The 17,661-nt window shown below is 45.0% G+C and overlaps 1 protein-coding gene across 2 annotated transcripts in view; it reads left to right on the top strand.

Moving 5' to 3' along the window:
- The window catches only part of LOC110485973 (testis-expressed protein 2), a 68,343-nt gene that overhangs the window by 19,137 nt on the left and 31,545 nt on the right, over positions 1-17,661 (top strand). For both annotated transcript variants that reach the window (XM_021557245.2, XM_021557244.2), the window contains exon 3: positions 10,177-11,734. In XM_021557245.2, coding sequence (XP_021412920.2) covers positions 10,202-11,734 — 1,533 coding nt within the window. In that variant the 5' untranslated portion in view covers positions 10,177-10,201. The remainder of the gene's footprint in view (positions 1-10,176; positions 11,735-17,661) is intronic.

Here is a 17,661-nt window from a genome sequence, read left to right as displayed (position 1 = left end):
GTTTTACACATTTATTTTTTACATAGACTTCTGGGTAACTGAGCACACTCTCCAATCAAGCCCTGGCCCCGAGCATTGCTCCCCAGCAGCAGTGACACAGCTTTTCCCTGGAAGTTGCCTCAGGAACACAGTCGGCTCCTTGTTTACAAGTGTCTCTTTGAATTGGCAGTTAGTGAGGGTTGAAGAAACTGCCTGCAAGACCGCGATACCACTACATACCCATTCCAAAAATACTGTTTTAAGCCTGTGCACATACACTCTTGAAGTGGTATTTTGTGTATGACTGAGTTCTGACTGTATTGACAGGCTGCCCTGTGGTGACCCTGTCTCATTGACTGGGGTATTTTTACCCCAGTCAACGCACACACTGTTTTTAAACTGGCTTGTGTGTCAACACATTATCACTCACATGTTTATTCATGCACACTAGTTCACACTTACTGGTTAACACAACATATGCAAACAGTCAGGCCTCCAGCTCTCTGGTCCTCTCATCTAGTGTTCTCTGTGGAGACACACACACACACACACACCAGCCAGGCCTACCGCAGGCAGCCAAGGGCAGGTGTTTCAGCGCTCGTATATGGGGAACTGTCAGGTGTTCTCGAGTTTTCTAAAAGTGTCAGACAACAATGTCCTAGGCGTGTGGGTGGTAGAGCGGCTTGTGTCCTGTCCCCTGTATTTACAGGCCGACGCTGTCACCAGTCCTAGTTTAATAGCTGATTGTGCTCAAGCGTGAGTCAATGAGGCTTTCACGTTTAGAGGAGTGCAATCCATAGAAATGGATTTGGGAGTGTCCTTCACTTTTCAAGCGGGGCCGTGTATAGTAACCCTGGCACACAGGCTGTACTCTCACAAACACTTCACGTAAGGCAATGGATGTCGTTAACACTAAAGTCGTCGTCTAATAGTAACTAATGGGAGTAGGGTGAAGGGGAGCGTAAGCTGATCCTAGATCTGTGCCAACTGCCAACTTCCGACCCAGAGCATAGAAGGTTTCTATGCTTCACTTACTCGAGCAAAAGACCAGACAATTGATAGCCGTGATCTCATTTCACTGCCCGGCATTTCTCCTTGCCCCGCCAGTTTTGACCACAGCAGCTCCAGGTCTGTTGGGTGAGGGAGGCTTGCTACACTAAGATTGTTCAGACTCCAAACAGGGGTCAGGTGTAAGCACACTCACTGGCCCCTCTCTCTCTCTCTCTCTCTCCTCTCTCCTCTCTCCTCTCTCTCTTTCTCTGTTTCCCTACCTCCAATCCCATCCTTCCAGGTTCTAACCTTTTATACTTCAATCACACACACACACACACGTTGCTATCAGCTCAGTCAGTGTTAGCTAAGCTCCAGCATACTGTGCTGTTTACACCTATTCCACCGCCGCCCCTCTCTCCCGTAATCCCCTCTTTCTTATCCCCTGCCTGTGCAGGCATTTTCATACCCGGCAGACTCGCACCCACCGATTCAATAGAATTGGAAAGATTATTACGCCACATGTTTTTATTCTACATTCTATCTCCACCCCCCCCCCCCCCCCCCCCCCAGGTTATAGGGGCCCGTCTCGTGAATTTGCAGTGTATTACATCATGTAAAAGCACAAAAGCATCACTGCGAGGGATTCACAGGGAGAGAGAGCTACAAACATGTTTTTACCTCCCATTTCCTCGTTTTCAGCACCTTCTTAAGGTAGTGTTATCTTAAATACCCTGGTAAATTGCCTTTTCAAAGGCGACAGCAACAGGAACTGTTCACGGCACATGGGAAGGGGAAGATGCTTTCACCGTTCACCAATAACCAGAGGCTTTGTGCTGGGTTGGGTTGTGTGGGTTGACATTGCTTTGGGGGTTTCAGTAAGCGACTCCGCAGGTAGTTGCAGTATTAGCGATGCGGTGGAGGGGTTGAATAAGTAAACAGTGGGGAAGTAGTGTGGGGGGATTATTGCTAATCCCTGCCTAGGATACATGGGCTGGGATTACACAATCTCTCCAACACGCCCTGGAAGGTTGGGGGTGTCATCTCTCTGACAGAATGAAAGTTAAGATCTCTAGGCTTTATCCTTTTATGTGTGTCTCAAGCAAGCTTGGTTGGTGAGCTACAGTAGCCATCGGTCCCATTGGGATTGGTAATGGAAGGTAGGTTTGACTCAAAGAACACTCAAATGCTTTGCTTTGGCCAATCGTGTCTTCCTCTGAGTTGCATATAGATTTCAATTTTCCAGCTCATCTTAATACATTTCTGCACATGATTATGAGGACATCCGCCAAGCACCTGTCAAGCCTCCGCAAAACAATGACGGAGCTGCACGTTCTGACTTCATCTTGACTCACTCTTCCCCCTCTCCTTCACATGGACTTATTCTCTCACCACTTTCCTAATGTCCCCTGAACGCTAGCCGCCAGAATGATCATGTTTATTCTGGATTGCCATTAGGAAAAACAGCATTTTGACATTTGAGAAGGCCTCAGAGGGGGCTAGTGATGTGAGGCTATGGTGCCACCCCTCCTCCTAGCAGCCTGTTATTTCTGTCACATGGCAGGCACAAGATGACTTGCAAAAAATACTCCTCTCGTGAGGGTTAAACAAGCTACCATGGAAACAAATTATTTCAGAGGTTTATGGCTGTCAGACCCTAGGCAACATGCTATCAACGCTCAGAAAGAATGAGACTATCTTCACCCATAGAGCATTATCAACAGCCCTGGGCTGTTTTTTAACCCAGGATAATACTATTATTTACATGCAGTGTGAGCCTATAATGCTGTTCCCTAGTGGTTGAACCACAGGAAAGAACATCAAAATATGACATATTGGTGGTATTCCCTGGGCAGTCCGCCTATGTCATCAACCCGAGGGAACCTTTTCCACCAGATACCAGCTCAGACTGGTTTGATGTGGTTCAGTTTCAAGTGTTAAATGTGAGAGCAGGGCTGTTGAAAGAATGTCTGATATTTGATATCCTTACTGACCTGAAATCACATCCTTTTTTTTTTGTTGCATAATTTCTAGCACCAGCTCCCACACATTGAGTCTTATTGTCTAGCCCTTTTTCTTTCTGACTGCAATACGCAGTCCAGCTAGCAGGAACAGTGAAGACCTCAAACCCATTTATTTTGCTGCTGGGCGAGCTAGCCGCTAAATCGATGTGAAAGCTAAGCAGATGCTAACATGCTGATTGGATTAGGGCTAGCAAATGAGATATCGGTGAGCGTGATGGGTTTTCCTAATGGCCGAGTTAAAGCATAGAAAATATTTTTTTCCCTCTAATTCCACGTATTGTCGTGGTAGAAAAAAACAATGCATCGCCATAACAACAAGTTTAATTCCTTCCAGGAAAGGTTTGTTGCTAGTGGGAGATGTAGGAAATTGTTAGTCGGCATGACGACTAGATATCAGATTTATTTTTAATTAGCTTGCTACTTAAACTGCTGGTTGCACAATCCTCCATTAAGGAATATAGGATTATCCATTGTTCTTGCTCCCTCGACACAGCCTTTCCTGTTGGTGCATTATGGTAAGAAAGCATACAACAGTTGCAATTGTTCAGGTTCTCACCTATTCTGGTGAAAGGATGAATAATATTGATACTATTGGCATCACATTACCTTGTATGATTCTGACGGGTTGAAGAAAAAGGGGTCGTTTTGTGTCGAGGTCAGAGAGAGACAGACGGGTCAGAGGTCACGGTTCCTGGAAGGCTTACCAAGGAGGAAATCGGCTGCAGCAGGAGAGGTCAGTGGTCAGAGAAGCAACAGCGCCTCTTCAACCTCAGGAGGCTGAAGGAATTTTGGCTTGTCACCTAAAACGCTCACAAACTTTTACAGATGTACAATTGAGAGCATCCTGTAGGGCTGCATTACCGCCTGGTACGGCATCTGCACCGTCCACAACCGCAGGGCTCTCCAGAGGGTGACGTGGTCTGCACAACGCATCACTCGGGGCAAACTACCTGCCCTCCAGGGCACCTACAGCACCCAATGTCACAGGAAGGCCAAGAAGATAATCAAGGACAGCAACCACCCAAGCCACTGCCTTTTCACCCCGCTATCATCCAGAAGGTGAGGTCAGTACAGATGCATCAAAGCCTGGACCGAGAGACTGAAAAACAGCTTCTATCTCTCAAGGCCATCATACTGTTAAATAGCCATCACTAGCACAGAGAGGTGTCTACAGACTTGAAATCATTAGCCACTTTAATAAATGGAACACTAGTCACTTTAATAATGTTTACATATCTTGCGTTACTCATCTCGTATGTACAGTGGGGCAAAAAAGTATTTAGTCAGCCACCAATTGTGCAAGTTTTCCCATTTAAAAAGAAGAGAGGCCTGTAATTTTCATCATAGGTACACTTCAACTATGACAGACAAAATGAGAAAAAAAATCCAGAAAACCACATTGTAGGATTTTTTTATGAATTTATTTGCAAATTATGGTGGAAAATAAGTATTTGGTCAATAACAAAAGTTTCTCAATACTTTAATGAGTGGAGGACAGAGGAGCCTCTTAAAGAAGAAGTTACAGGTCTGTGAGAGCCAGAAATCTTGCTTGTTTGTAGGTGACCAAATACTTATTTTCCACCATAATTTGCAAATAAATTCATAAAAAATCCTACAATGAGATTTTATGGATTTTCTTTTCTCATTTTGTCTGTCATAGTTGAAGTGTACATATGATGAAAATTACAGGCCTCATCTTTTTAAGTGGGAGAACTTGCACAATTGGTGGCTGACTAAATACTTTTTTGCCCCACTGTATATACTATATTCTATTCTACTGTATCTTAGTCTATGCCGCTCTATTGCTCGTCCATATATTTATATATTCTTAATTCCATTCCTTACTTAGATTCGTGTGTGTTAGGTATTTGTGGTGAAATTGCTAGATATTACTGCACTGTCGGAACTAGAAGCACACATTTCTAAACACGTGTATGTGACAAATAAAATGTGATTTGATTTGACATTCCTCCAGTCTTTTCCTTCATTAAACCAACTTCTCCTGCAGAGGCACAGAGAGCAGCTTTTAGCAGCCAAGACCAATCCATAACAATCTGGCAGTCTGCTGAAATTATGCATTATTTATTGAGGGAAGGAAACTGATCTTGGATCAGTGGCTCTCTGTTTGTAGCTGTGAGCGGGGGAACAGCAGGGTAGAAATTATACTGACCTAAGAGCAGCACTTTGACCACACCTTGTGTGTTTAGCATACAGGTATGTGCATGTCTGCCTGTATGTGTATTGTTAACTCGTGCGGATAATGCACACCGTAGGGTGGCACAATATGGGAAAATAATCAAATTGCCATGTTTTTGTTAACCTAATATTGAGATTTGTGATATTAGTTGCGATTTAGATCGAAACACTTTGGTGAACTGTTGGAATCATAGAAATTAAATGAGTATTCCGATTCTATGGTTGACAACTAATGAAAAAATGGGTAGAGTAAAAGTTGTTGTGACAGGGTAGGAACCATAGTGTTGGTCAGCATCCCAGGGGACCCTTGATACATTAATGGTGTAAAAAAAATATATATATATTGCAGCCTCTTGCGACATGTCAATATTGCAATTTAATTGTGCAGCCCTAGTGCACGGTATGCATACAATGGTAGAGGTGGCAAGTAGCCTAGTGGTTAGAGCTTTGGACCAGTAACCGAAAGGTTGCTAGATTGAATCCCCAAGTTCTGCCCCTGAACAATGCAGTTAACCCACTGTTCCTAGGCCGTCATTGTAAATAAGAATTTGTTCTTAACTGACTTGCCTAGTTAAATAAAGGTTAAATGAAAAAAATTATAAAAAAATTAAAAAACGGTTAAGGCTATGAGTAGAGGAGGGTAGGCTGATCTTAGATCTGTGTTTACATGTAACTTCTAGAGCTGTTCCGTTGGTCACTTCCAGAGATATCACCTGACAACTAGGGCAAATAACAAGCGCAAGTGTCTAAACAGTACCTTGTTAACCTGGCTTCCAAAACTATCTCCATCCCTTTAGTTAGTGCCATAGACGAAATCCCAGTCGAGGCTTATTAATTGGATGAGCACTCTCTCCGTGACTTCTCTTGTGACTGTAAGTGGGATACCATAGTGGAAACATCACCATTCGCCTTGTTACATCACTCGGAGACCATTGCCCAGGGTCTATTGCTATAATAATGGTTAAATGACCATTGAACCACAAAGGTATACAGTTAAACGATAAAGCCTAGGACGCTTGAGATAAGGACGGACTATGTTCGTTAAAGGATAGCATAAACAGCAGTTATGTTTGTATGCCACGGGTATGGTTGTCATTCCAGTATGACTATCCTACCTATAGGCAAATGGTAGCCTGTGGTTTGGTCCATTCTACACAGTTGAATACCCAGTATGGCTTTCCCATCCATTGTTTTATCACTTTCTTGCCATTATTTCCAAAACAACGTCTCTTGTTTATGGTCAATGACACAAGCAGTCATGAGACAAGCCTGTGTTGTGCGTTGCCATGTGTGGACTGGATAATGACCTCACCGTTTGCTCTCTATCGACATCCAGACCAAGGGTCATATGATGAACCAACCAACCAGTCCCAAATGTCACTCTGTCCCACACTGTTCAATCCATTCCCAGTATTACAGCTAGGGAATTAGGCCTAGATGGGACAGTCTCGTTATGTGGATATTTTGGTCCCTTATAGCTTGTTGTGAAAGTGTTTGTTCCCGTTCTGTGGCAATCACAGAGAGTACACGCCATCCCACTTTTCTATTACCGTCAACAAGCTTCAAAGAAGTTCCACTTTGGCCTTTATAAAGGATTTATTTATCTTCAAATAATTAGTCAGGCAATTTATGTATTGCTCTGAGGGGTGTGAGTGAGCATGTGAGAGAAAGACCCAGGAAAGGAGGGATAGTGTGTCACCCACACATTTGAATGCTTTCATATATGTGTGTGTGTGTCTCTCACCTGGTGGTGTCACAGTGGGGTTATAATCACTAGGTGTGGGTGGGGTTATCGGCCTGCTTGGAAGGCTGACGCTGAACAAGCACAGAGAGACACAGCATGGCATTCTGTCAGCCTCAACCCACTCAACTCTTTCTCTCCCCCTCACTCCGTCTGGGAATGAAAAACGGTGATTCATATTCAGATAACCATGTAGTCATGTATTCATCCATATAGCCATGCATTCATGTCAACTTGGTAACTTCCAGGAAAGCCTGCATTGATTTTGACGACTCTACCATTCCCTGTCTTCGTTTATTAGGCTACCTTCTAACCTTCCTTGCTTCTTGTATTCTGGTGATATCGTAGACTCTTACCATCGATTCAGTACCATTTTGCCCCCATTTGATCAATGCTATCGTAGCCATGATTTCAGCATTAGCCACTCAGAGACTAGAACATAGTATCGGCCTCCAGGGTGTTATTTTAGGTTCTCTTTCACCAGCCTTCCAAGTCAGCTGGTCCCTCAGTGTGGTGGCAATGCTTGTCACAATGTCTCAGACACGAGGTATGTGACAGGGTCTACAGTCAATCACGGATTACAAAAAGAAAACCAGCCCTGTCGCAGACCAGGATGTCTTGCTCCCAGACAGACTAAATAACTTTTTTGCTCGCTTTGATGACAATACAGTGCTACTGACATGGCCCGCTACCAAAACCTGCGGACTCTCCTTCACTGCAGCCGACGTGAGTAAAACATTTAAACGTGTTAACCCTTGTAGGGCTGCAGGCCCAGACGGCATCCCCAGCCGCGTCCTCAGAGCATGCGCAGACCAGCTGGCTGGTGTGTTTACAGACATATTCAATCAATCCTTATCCCAGTCTGCTGTTCCCACATGCTTCAAGCGGGCCACCATTGTTCCTGTTCCCAAGAAAGCAAAGGTAACTGAGCTAAACAACTACCGCCCCGTAGCACTCACTTGCGTCATCATGAAGTGCGTTGAGAGACTAGTCAAGGACCGTATCCCCGCCACCCTACCTGACACCCTAGACCCACTCCAATTTGCTTACCGCCCCAATAGGTCCACAGACAACGCAATCGCAACCACACTGCACAGTGCCCTAACCCATCTGAACAAGAGGAATACTTATGTGAGAATGCTGTTCATCGACTACAGCTCAGCATTTAACACCATAGTACCCTCCAAACTCGTCATCAAGCTCTAGACCCTGGGTCTCGACCCCGCCTTGTGCAACTGGGTACTGGACTTCCTGACGGGCCGCCCCCCAGGTGGTGAGGGTAGGTAACATCTCCACCCCGATACTCAACACTGGGGCCCCACAAGGGTGCGTTCTGAGCCCTCTCCTGTACTCCCTGTTCATCCACAACTGCGTGGCCATGCACGCCTCCAACTCAATCATCAAGTTTGCGGACGACACTACAGTGGTAGGCTTGATTACCAACAACGACAAGACGGCCTACAGGGAGGAGGTGAGGGCCCTCGGAGTGTGGTGTCAGGAAAATAACCTCACACTCAATGTCAACAAAACAAATGAGATGATTGTGGACTTCAGGAAACAGCAGAGGGAGCCCCCCCTATCCACATCAACGGGACAGTAGTGAAGAGGGTAGTAAGTTTTAAGTTTCTCGGCGTACACATCACGGACAACCTGAATTGGTCCACCCACACAGACAGCTTTGTGAAGAAGGCGCAGCAGCGCCACTTCAATCTCAGGAGGCTGAAGAAATTCGTCTTGTCACCAAAAGCACTCACAAACTTCTACAGATGCGCAATCGTGAGCATCCTGTCAGGCTGTATCACCGCCTGGTACGGGCAACTGCTCCGCCCACAACCGTAAGGATCTCCAGAAGGTAGTGAGGTCTGCACAACACATCACCGGGGGCAAACTACCTGCCCTCCAGGGCACCTACACCACCCGATGTCACAGGAAGGCCATAAAGATCATCAAGTACAACAACCACCCGAGCCACTGCCTGTTCACCCCGTTATCATCCAGAAGGCGAGTTGCAACAAAGCAGGGACCGAGAGACTGAAAAACAGCTTCTATCTCAAGGCATCAGACTGTTAAACAGCCACCACTAACATTGAGTGGCTGCTGCCAACATACTGACTCAACTCCAGCCACTTTAATAATGGAAATTGATGTAAAAAATGTATCACTAGCCACTTAAACAATGCCACTTAATATAATGTTTACATACCCTACATTACTCATCTCATATGTATATGTATATACTGTACTCTATATCATCTACTGCATCTTTATGTAATACATGTATCACTAGCCACTTTAAACTATGCCACTTTGTTTACATACCCTACATTACTCATCTTATATGTATATACTGTACTCTCTCATCTACTGCATCTTGCCATCTTGATGTAATACATGTATCACTAGCCACTTTAAACAATGCCACTTTTATATGTTTACAAACCCCACATTACTCATCTCATATGTGTATATACTGTACTCGATACCATCTACTGCATCTTGCCTATGCCGTTCTGTACCATCACTCATTCATATATCTTTATGTACATATTCTTTATCCCTTTACACTTGTGTGTGTATAAGGTAATAGTTGTGGAATTTGTTAGGTTAGATTACTCGTTGGTTATTACTGCATTGTCGGAACTAGAAGCACACGCATTTTGCTACACTCGCATTAACATCTGCTAACCATGTGTATGTGACAAATAAGATTTGATTTGATTTGAGCTGTGCTGGACTCGATCCCCTATCAAAGGACAGAGCTCAGCCAGGGGAAGTCTTTAAGGGCTTAATTCATTTCCCCCTCATTGTTTTGGCCTTGCTTTCAATAAGGATATTATAGGGGCCTTCTCATAGGAATCGGCTACTGTAACTCGACTTGATTAACTTTTTTGTTAATTGCTTAGTGATACTTCTTCTAGTCCTGCTATTGGAGTAGGTTCCTCCTCCAAACCTCGATTTAACAGTCTAATGCTCATTGTTGAACCCATTCTTTGTTCTGGCTGAGTTGTTGTTGTTCGATAATGACACACAATGGGGACATCGTGGACTAAATCGCCTACATGTCTAACATTGCCCTCCTGTTTGTGTAGGTTCATGTGTTTGTTTGTATTTGCGTAGGGCTGTGTGTGGTCGATAATATCAATACCCATTTAACGCCATATACTCTGTTTTGTAGTTGGGAGTTTGTTTGGTGATACAGTATGGGGACGTGTGTGACCTTTGCCCTCTCCCTGTCTATCTCCCTAGGCTGTGACCCAGCAGGAGCGCTGCGATGGCCAGCTGCCACAGTAGCCACGCAGACACCGCCGAAGCTCCTCCTCCCTCAGCCTCACGGCCGCCAGCCATGCCCAAGCTCCACGTCCAGGGCTCGCTGTCCCGGAAGTCCATCACCATCCACTTCTCGCCCCTGGGCGAGGAGGAGGAGAAGGAGGAGGAGGAGGAGCTCTATGGGGCAGTTGTGTCCTCTCCTCTTCCCCCTGCTGGACCCATAAAGGACCCCCCAGGCATTGTGACGGCCCTGGAGGCCAGCGAGGATCTAATCCTTGATGGAGCCGGGTTGGACTCTGAGGCTCAGGCTGCAGTTCTGCCTATGTTGTCCTCAACTGGTCCTCAAAGCACCATCACCTCCACGTTACCCTCTGAACTGAAAAGCTCCTCTCCTTCCCCTGCCACCACCTCCAAATCCACTTCCTCCAAGTCTAGCGACAAACCTTTCTTCAGCCTGGTCAAGTCTCTATCCTCTGACATCATTGAGCCTTCTGAAAATGTCTCCATCTCCCCCGCTGCCCCCACTTCCGTGCGCCACTGCCACCCGATGAAAACCTTGGTCAAGTCACTCTCTTCTGACACCTCCCAGGAATCCCCCCCTTCCTCCTCCTCCTCGCCCTACCGCCTCTCGGACTCCCGCCTCAACCTGCACCTCTTCAAGCAGTTCACGCAGTCCCGTGCCCCAGTAGGTGTCGTTGCCGGGGCTGACTCAAAGACCGCCCCCTCCTCGACGCTCACCTCCCCAGACAGCCGCAACTTCTTTAAGGCGTCCGTGGAAGCGAGCATCGAGGACACTAAGCGCCGTTTCTCCGAGGCCATCTACGAGCCTCTCCAGCTGTTCAATAAGATCATGGAGGACAAGAGTGGAGGCATTGGCAGCAGTGCCTTTCGGTCCAAAGCGCTCTCGTCCAGTGCTTCGGAGCTCACCTGCCTGGCCTCCCTCAATAACGGCCAACCGGAGAGCAACAACAACAACTACAGCATCAAGGAGGAGGAAACCGGGGATGACTGGGAGTCCGAGGGAACCGGAAACGGAGCCAGCTCTCCAAATCCCACCTCTGACACCAGAAGTCCTAAAATGTCTTCTGCCTCTCTCAGCCTGGACAATTGCTCCATGTCAGCCCTGGCCAAGCTGGAGGACGAGGACTTCTGCATCCTGTCTAGTGAGGACTTTGAGGATATCGAGGGGGATTATGGAGACACAACCGACGATACATGTAGCCAAGTCAGACTGCCGCCTAGTGGCAGTCCAGAACTATGCAGTGACGACAAGTCAGAGGGAGAAGTTCCGCCACCCAGCATTCCACACTACACCCTGATCATCATCACAGCGCTGGTCTACGGGTACTTCGTGTTGCCCCTGCCCACCTACGTTGGGGGCATGCTGCTGGGAGTGGGACTAGGGTTCATGCTAGCTATCGCTGTGGTGTGGTTGGCCGGACCCAAGCCTTCTGGCAATCGCACCAGACATCCCAGACACCAGGGGAAGCTGAGGAACATGGCCCAGCTGGGCATCAAAGAGCCAAGCATCTTCAAGGTGAGCAACTCCATGATCTTCTAACCTATTGGTTCTCTAACCTCTCTCCATGGACCCCCAGATGTTTCACAATTTAGTTGTACCCTAGAACTACCACTCCTGATTCACTAAACAAGGGCCTAATGATTAGTTGAGAAGTGGAATCAGTAGTGCTAGCTCTGGAATAGAGCAAATTCATTGGACAGGCTGGGGATCACCGAGGAGAGGTTTGAAATCACTGTAAAACCAATGAACTGAATATATGCAGAAATCTATGGTCACACAAATAGGCAGTGGTGCTGAACACAGACCCAAAAATGAAAGATTCATAAGACCATGTTATTATTACTTAGCTAATGGCCAGAATTATGTTCGTTAACAATGAGAGACCTGCTGTGGTAAGGTATCACGTTGAACTTTCCCAATACTTGTGTTATCAGAGCAAAGCTGCTTTAGACCGAGCATTAGAGATCGATTTCTCAAGGTTGACCTGTAATTCACTAGCCTTGATCCCGTTGGTGTTCATTGTACATATTTTTTTAAGAAGAAGCCGGGTGACCTTCTTGTAGCCTGGTCTTAATTGCGACTAATTATTATTTTAGCTCCTGCTGTGCAATACTCTTTTCATAAGAGCACCTTAAAAAATGTCCAATGTTCTCCGATTCTTCAGAAGTCCCAGCTGGAGGATTTCCTCCCTGCTTATTCCCTCCTAATTCCAGGAATCCTCCAGCTGGGGACTTCTTCAAAACCTGTGAACTTTGGGAATTGTGCAAGCCTTGTAGAGAATGAATTGTAAGGGCACCACGAAGTAGGTCTAGATCAGGTCTCTTTTATTACTGACTGATCACCTACATGTAACTGCCAAACTAATGGAAACGCCACCAAAGTGTCTTAATAGGGTTTTGGGCCAGCATGAGCCGCCAGAACAGCTTCAATGCACCTTGGCATTGATTCTACACGAGTCTGGAACTCTATTGGAGGGATGCAACAGAAATTCCATAATTTGGTGTTTTATTGGTGGTGGTGGAAAATGCCATCTCGGGCGGTTCATTTCTTAATTAACTCAGGAACCTCACCTGTGTTGGCAGCACCTGCTTTAAATGTATTTTATCCCTCATTTACTCAAGTTTCCTTTATTTTGGCAGTTACCTGTACAGCGTTTCAGCACCCATCATGATCCGTGACTGGCTTAAAGGCATACTCTAGGATTTTAGCAATGAGGCCATGTATCTACTTTCCCAGAGTCAGATGAACTAGTGGATACCATTTATATGTCTCTGTGTCCAGTATGAAGAAAGTTAGCATTGGTTCGCAAAACTACCTCTAACTAGTGTTAGCGCAATGACTTTAAGTCAATGAGTATCTGCTAGCATCCTGTCACAGCCTCTTATATTATCTTCTAGTCTCCTGACTAGTCTCGCCTCTAGACAAATATAGACGACTGTTGTGACGGCCCACATAAAGTGCCATTCAGAGAAGAAACGCCTATTTGAGCAGTAAATGAGATCGTCCACGCTTCGACTCTTTCACCGCTTTGATGTCAGAGGGAACAAAAGAGTGAGGCTCTGAGGCAAATATACCTCATCCTCCATTGTTAGCGCTAATAGAAAATAAATTACCTGAGGGAAGCCAGCTGTGCATTTAGCAGCATTAGCACTCAAATGGATCAGACAGGCCATAGCCACTGTGGCTGTATATCATACTCAAAGCCTGTTAGCCTACTTTCTCTTCACTGCTAATGCCCTCTATGGCTTGCCAGGCAGTAGTAGACCCTGTGGAAGAGTGGTCACCCCGTGGCCCTCCTTCCAAATGATGTCACCTCTGGACTGTCAACGAAAGCCAGTCGGTCAGTCACAGTATAATGGAGAGGGTTCACGGTCTTGTTTGACCCCCACATATTGGAAAGCTGATAATAACATCACCAGCAGGCAGCACACAAACACATTAACTGTCAGGCTTTACTGTCCTGGGCTTGGCCTTGTCAGTCAAAGGGACAGTGAATGGTGGCGTTATGGACACAAAGGGGATAGGCTTTGTTCAGGGCTATAATATGACAATTTGGTGACAAGTGTCTTCTGTCTCTCTCCCCTCATTCTCTTATTCCCTCGCATGCCCTCTCTCTCTCTCTCTGTCTCCTTCTCTCTTTTTTTCTGTCTTTATTTCTGTCATTCTCTCTCTCTCTCTCTCTCTCTCTTTCTCATCTCCCTATTCATATCTAGCTGTGGGAGCAATAGAACCAGCACATCTAGGCCTATATCAAGTTTCCTGCAGGAGACTTGTGTGTCTGTGGTGGCAAAGCTCTAGGGGCCGTCTTGATCTCTGTGAAGAGGAAGGGACGAGATGAGACTGGGGGGTTGCATCCTAAATGGCACCCTATTCTCTAACATAGCGCACTACTTCAGACTCAGCCGACGAGGAGGCAGCACGTTACTAGATGACTGCTGTCGCGATTCTACTATCCTCTTCAATCTACTGCTGTTGGATGAGGATTTTTATTAGTGGTTCAAGGCTAAACCAGTGGTGCAATATTTCTCTACACGTTGGAATTAAAGAACGTGGACAATACACTGGTGGTAAAAGTGATGATAGCCACTAGGAGCAACCAGTTTCAATCATCACTATACCTAACCCACACTGCAGACCATCAGGGTTGAGGTCAAGTTGTGGATTTTTGTGTGTTTGAATCTGTGACGGCATCATCGTTCTTTGAAGGTTAAGCATTTTAGACGTTACTGGTCCCGTCTGTGGCATAGGGCATGTCCAGGGATTTAGACCGACTTGATTTCCACCCCTTTAGATTTGATTAGGCCTAGTAGTTTGATGAAGCTGTTGGTAGCAGTGACAATCGAAGACACACACACAGGATGCAGTCTAAGCCTGCATGAGTAATTTAGGAGGAAAATACAGCTAGATAAATCAGCAGTTAATTTTCTACCATAAAGTTTTATAATTGACCTCAACACCAAATATGTTTGGAAGCTATTTTTCAAAAACAAATGATGACTTTTTGACCCACCCACTACATCATTTTGGTCTAACTACACACATGGGGCACCCTAGTTCACAAATAGACTGGTTTTTCGTTTTAATACATATTGCCTGTTTATAAATTGAAATGAGAACGCAAACAAACCCAGGAAATGAAAGGCTATCTGGTGAGTCAGAGACAATGAAATTATTGACTCAGGTCTATTGGCAAGACATGCATCAAACTTGCGCAACAGCCTACTTACTATAAGCGTTACCAAATCCTTCTGATCCATCTGTTCTTGACCATTTTTATCAACACAGGAGTTGTGATCTCAATTTTGACAAACTGATTGTGATTTAGTTTCTATTAGAGGTCGACCGATTATGATTTTTCAACGCCGATACCGATTATTGGGGGACCAAAAAAGCCGATACCTATTTAATCGGACATTTAAAAAAATTAAATAATAATAATAAAAATAATTTTAAAAATATATTTGTAATAATGACAATTACAACAATACTGAATGAACACTTACTTTAACCTAATATAATACATCAATAAAATCAATTTAGCCTCAAGTAGATAATGAAACATGTTCAATTTGGTTTAAATAATGCAAAAACAAAGTGTTGGAGAAGAACGTAAAAGTGCAATATGTGCTATGTAAGAAAGCTAACGTTTCAGTTCCTTGCTCAGAACATGAGAACATATGAAATCTGGTGGTTCCTTTTAACATGAGTCTTCAATATTCCCAGGTAAGAAGTTTTAGGTTGTAGTTATTATAGGACTATTTCCCTCTATACCATTTGTATTTCATTGACCTTTGACTATTGGATGTTCTTATAGGCACTTTAGTATTGCCAGTGTAACAGTCCCTCTCCGTCCCTCTCCTCGCTCCTCCCTGGGCTCGAACCAGCAACACAATGACAACAGCCACCACATCGAAGCAGCGTTACCCATGCAGAGCAAGGGAAACAACCACCCCAAGGCTCAGAGCGAGTGAAGTTAGTGCGCGCTAATAGCGTTTCAAACTAGCCAGCCGTTTCACTTCGGTCACACCAGCCTCCTCTCGGGAGTTGATGGGTTTGAAGTCATAAACAGCGCAATGCTTGACGCACAACAAAGAGCTGCTGGCAAACGCACAAAAGTGCTGTTTGAATGAATGTTTACACGCCTGCTTCTGCCTACCACCGCTCAGTCAGATACTTAGATACTTGTATGCTTGTATGCTCAGTCAGATTATATGCAACACAGGACACGCTAGATAATATCTAGTAATATCATCAACCATGTGTAGTTAACTAGTGATTTATGATTGTTTTTTAAAATATCATTTTAATGCTAGCTAGCAACTTACCTTGGCTTACTGCATTTGCGTAACAGGCAGTCTCTTTGTGGAGTGCAGCGAGAGAGAGGCAGGTCGTTATTGCGTTGGACTAGTTAACTGTAAGGTTGCAAGATTGGATCCCCCGAGCTAACAAGGTGAAAATCTGTCTTTCTGCCCCTGAACGAGGCAGTTAACCCACCGTTCCTAGGCCGTCATTGAAAATAAGAATGTGTTCTTAACTGACTTGCCTAGTTGAATAAAGATTTAAATAAAGTTGTAAAAAAAAAAAAAAAATCATCGGCGCCCAAAAATACATATTTCCGATTGTTATGAAACTTGAAATCCGCCCTAATTAATCGGCCATTCCGATTAATCGGTCGACCTCTAGTTTCTATACATAGAGGGAATCAGATGTTCATGCATTTGATTCATTTGCTTTGTCAGGTGCCTAAAATCATTGTAGTGTCTTTTCGGAAGGGTTCAGCAGTACAGAATGTTCATACAGTGCATTCAGAAAGTATTCAGACCCCTTGACTTTTTCCTAATTTTTCTAACTTACAGCCTAATTCTAAAATTGATAAAATTGTACATTTTTCTCATCAGTCTACACACAATACCCCATAATGACAAAGCGAAATGTTTTTTTGTTCATTTTTGTAAATGTATTAAAAATAAATAAAAAAACAGACTTGAAATTGAGCTCAGGTGCATCCTGTTTCCATTGATCATCCTTGAGATGTTTCTACAACTTGATGGGAGACCACTTGTGGTACATTTTAAATTGATTGAACTTGATTTGGAAAGGCACACACTTGTCTATATAAGGTCCCATAGTTGACAGTGCATGTCAGAGCAAAAACCAAACTATGAGGCTGAAGGAATTGTCCTTAGAGCTCCACAACAGGATTGTGTCAAGGTACAGATCTTGTGAAGTGTACCCCAAAAAAATTCTGCAGCATTGAAGGTCCCCAAGAACACACTGGCTTCAATCATTCTTAATTGGAAGAAGTTTGGAACCACCAAGACTTTTTCTAGAGCTGGCCGCCCGGGCAAACTGAGCAATCGGGGGAAAGGGGCCTTGGTCAGGGACGTGATCAAGAACCTGATGGTCACTGACAGAGCTCCAGAGTTCCTCTGTGGAGATGGGAGAACCTTCCAGAAGGACAACCATCTCTGCAGCACTCCACCAGTGGTAGAGGGGCCAGACGGAAGCCACTCCTCAGTAAAAGGCACATGAAAGCCCGTTTGGCATTTGCCAAAAGGCACCCAAAGGACTCTCACACCATGAGAAACAAGATTCTCTGGTCTGATGAAACCAAGATTGAACACTTTGGCCTCGAATGCCAGGCGTCATGTCTGCAGGAAACCTGGCACCATCCCGATAGTGAAGCATGGCGGGGCCAACATCATGCTGTGGGGATGTTTTTCAGTGGCAAGGACCGGGAGACTAGTCAGGATCAAGAGAAAGATGAACAGAGAAAAGTACCTTGAGAGAGCCTTGATGAAAACCTGCTCTAGAGCGCTCAGAACCTCAGACTGAGGAAAAAAGGTTCACCTTCCAGCAGGACAACAACCCAAAGCACACAGCTAAGACAACTGAGGAGTGGCTTCGGGACAAGTCTCAATGTCCTTGAGTGGACTAGCCAG

The sequence above is a fragment of the Oncorhynchus mykiss genome, chromosome 13 (genome assembly GCF_013265735.2).
Source record: "Oncorhynchus mykiss isolate Arlee chromosome 13, USDA_OmykA_1.1, whole genome shotgun sequence".
Classification (NCBI taxonomy): Eukaryota; Metazoa; Chordata; class Actinopteri; order Salmoniformes; family Salmonidae; genus Oncorhynchus; species Oncorhynchus mykiss.
This window is presented reverse-complemented; position numbering and strand designations above follow the sequence as displayed.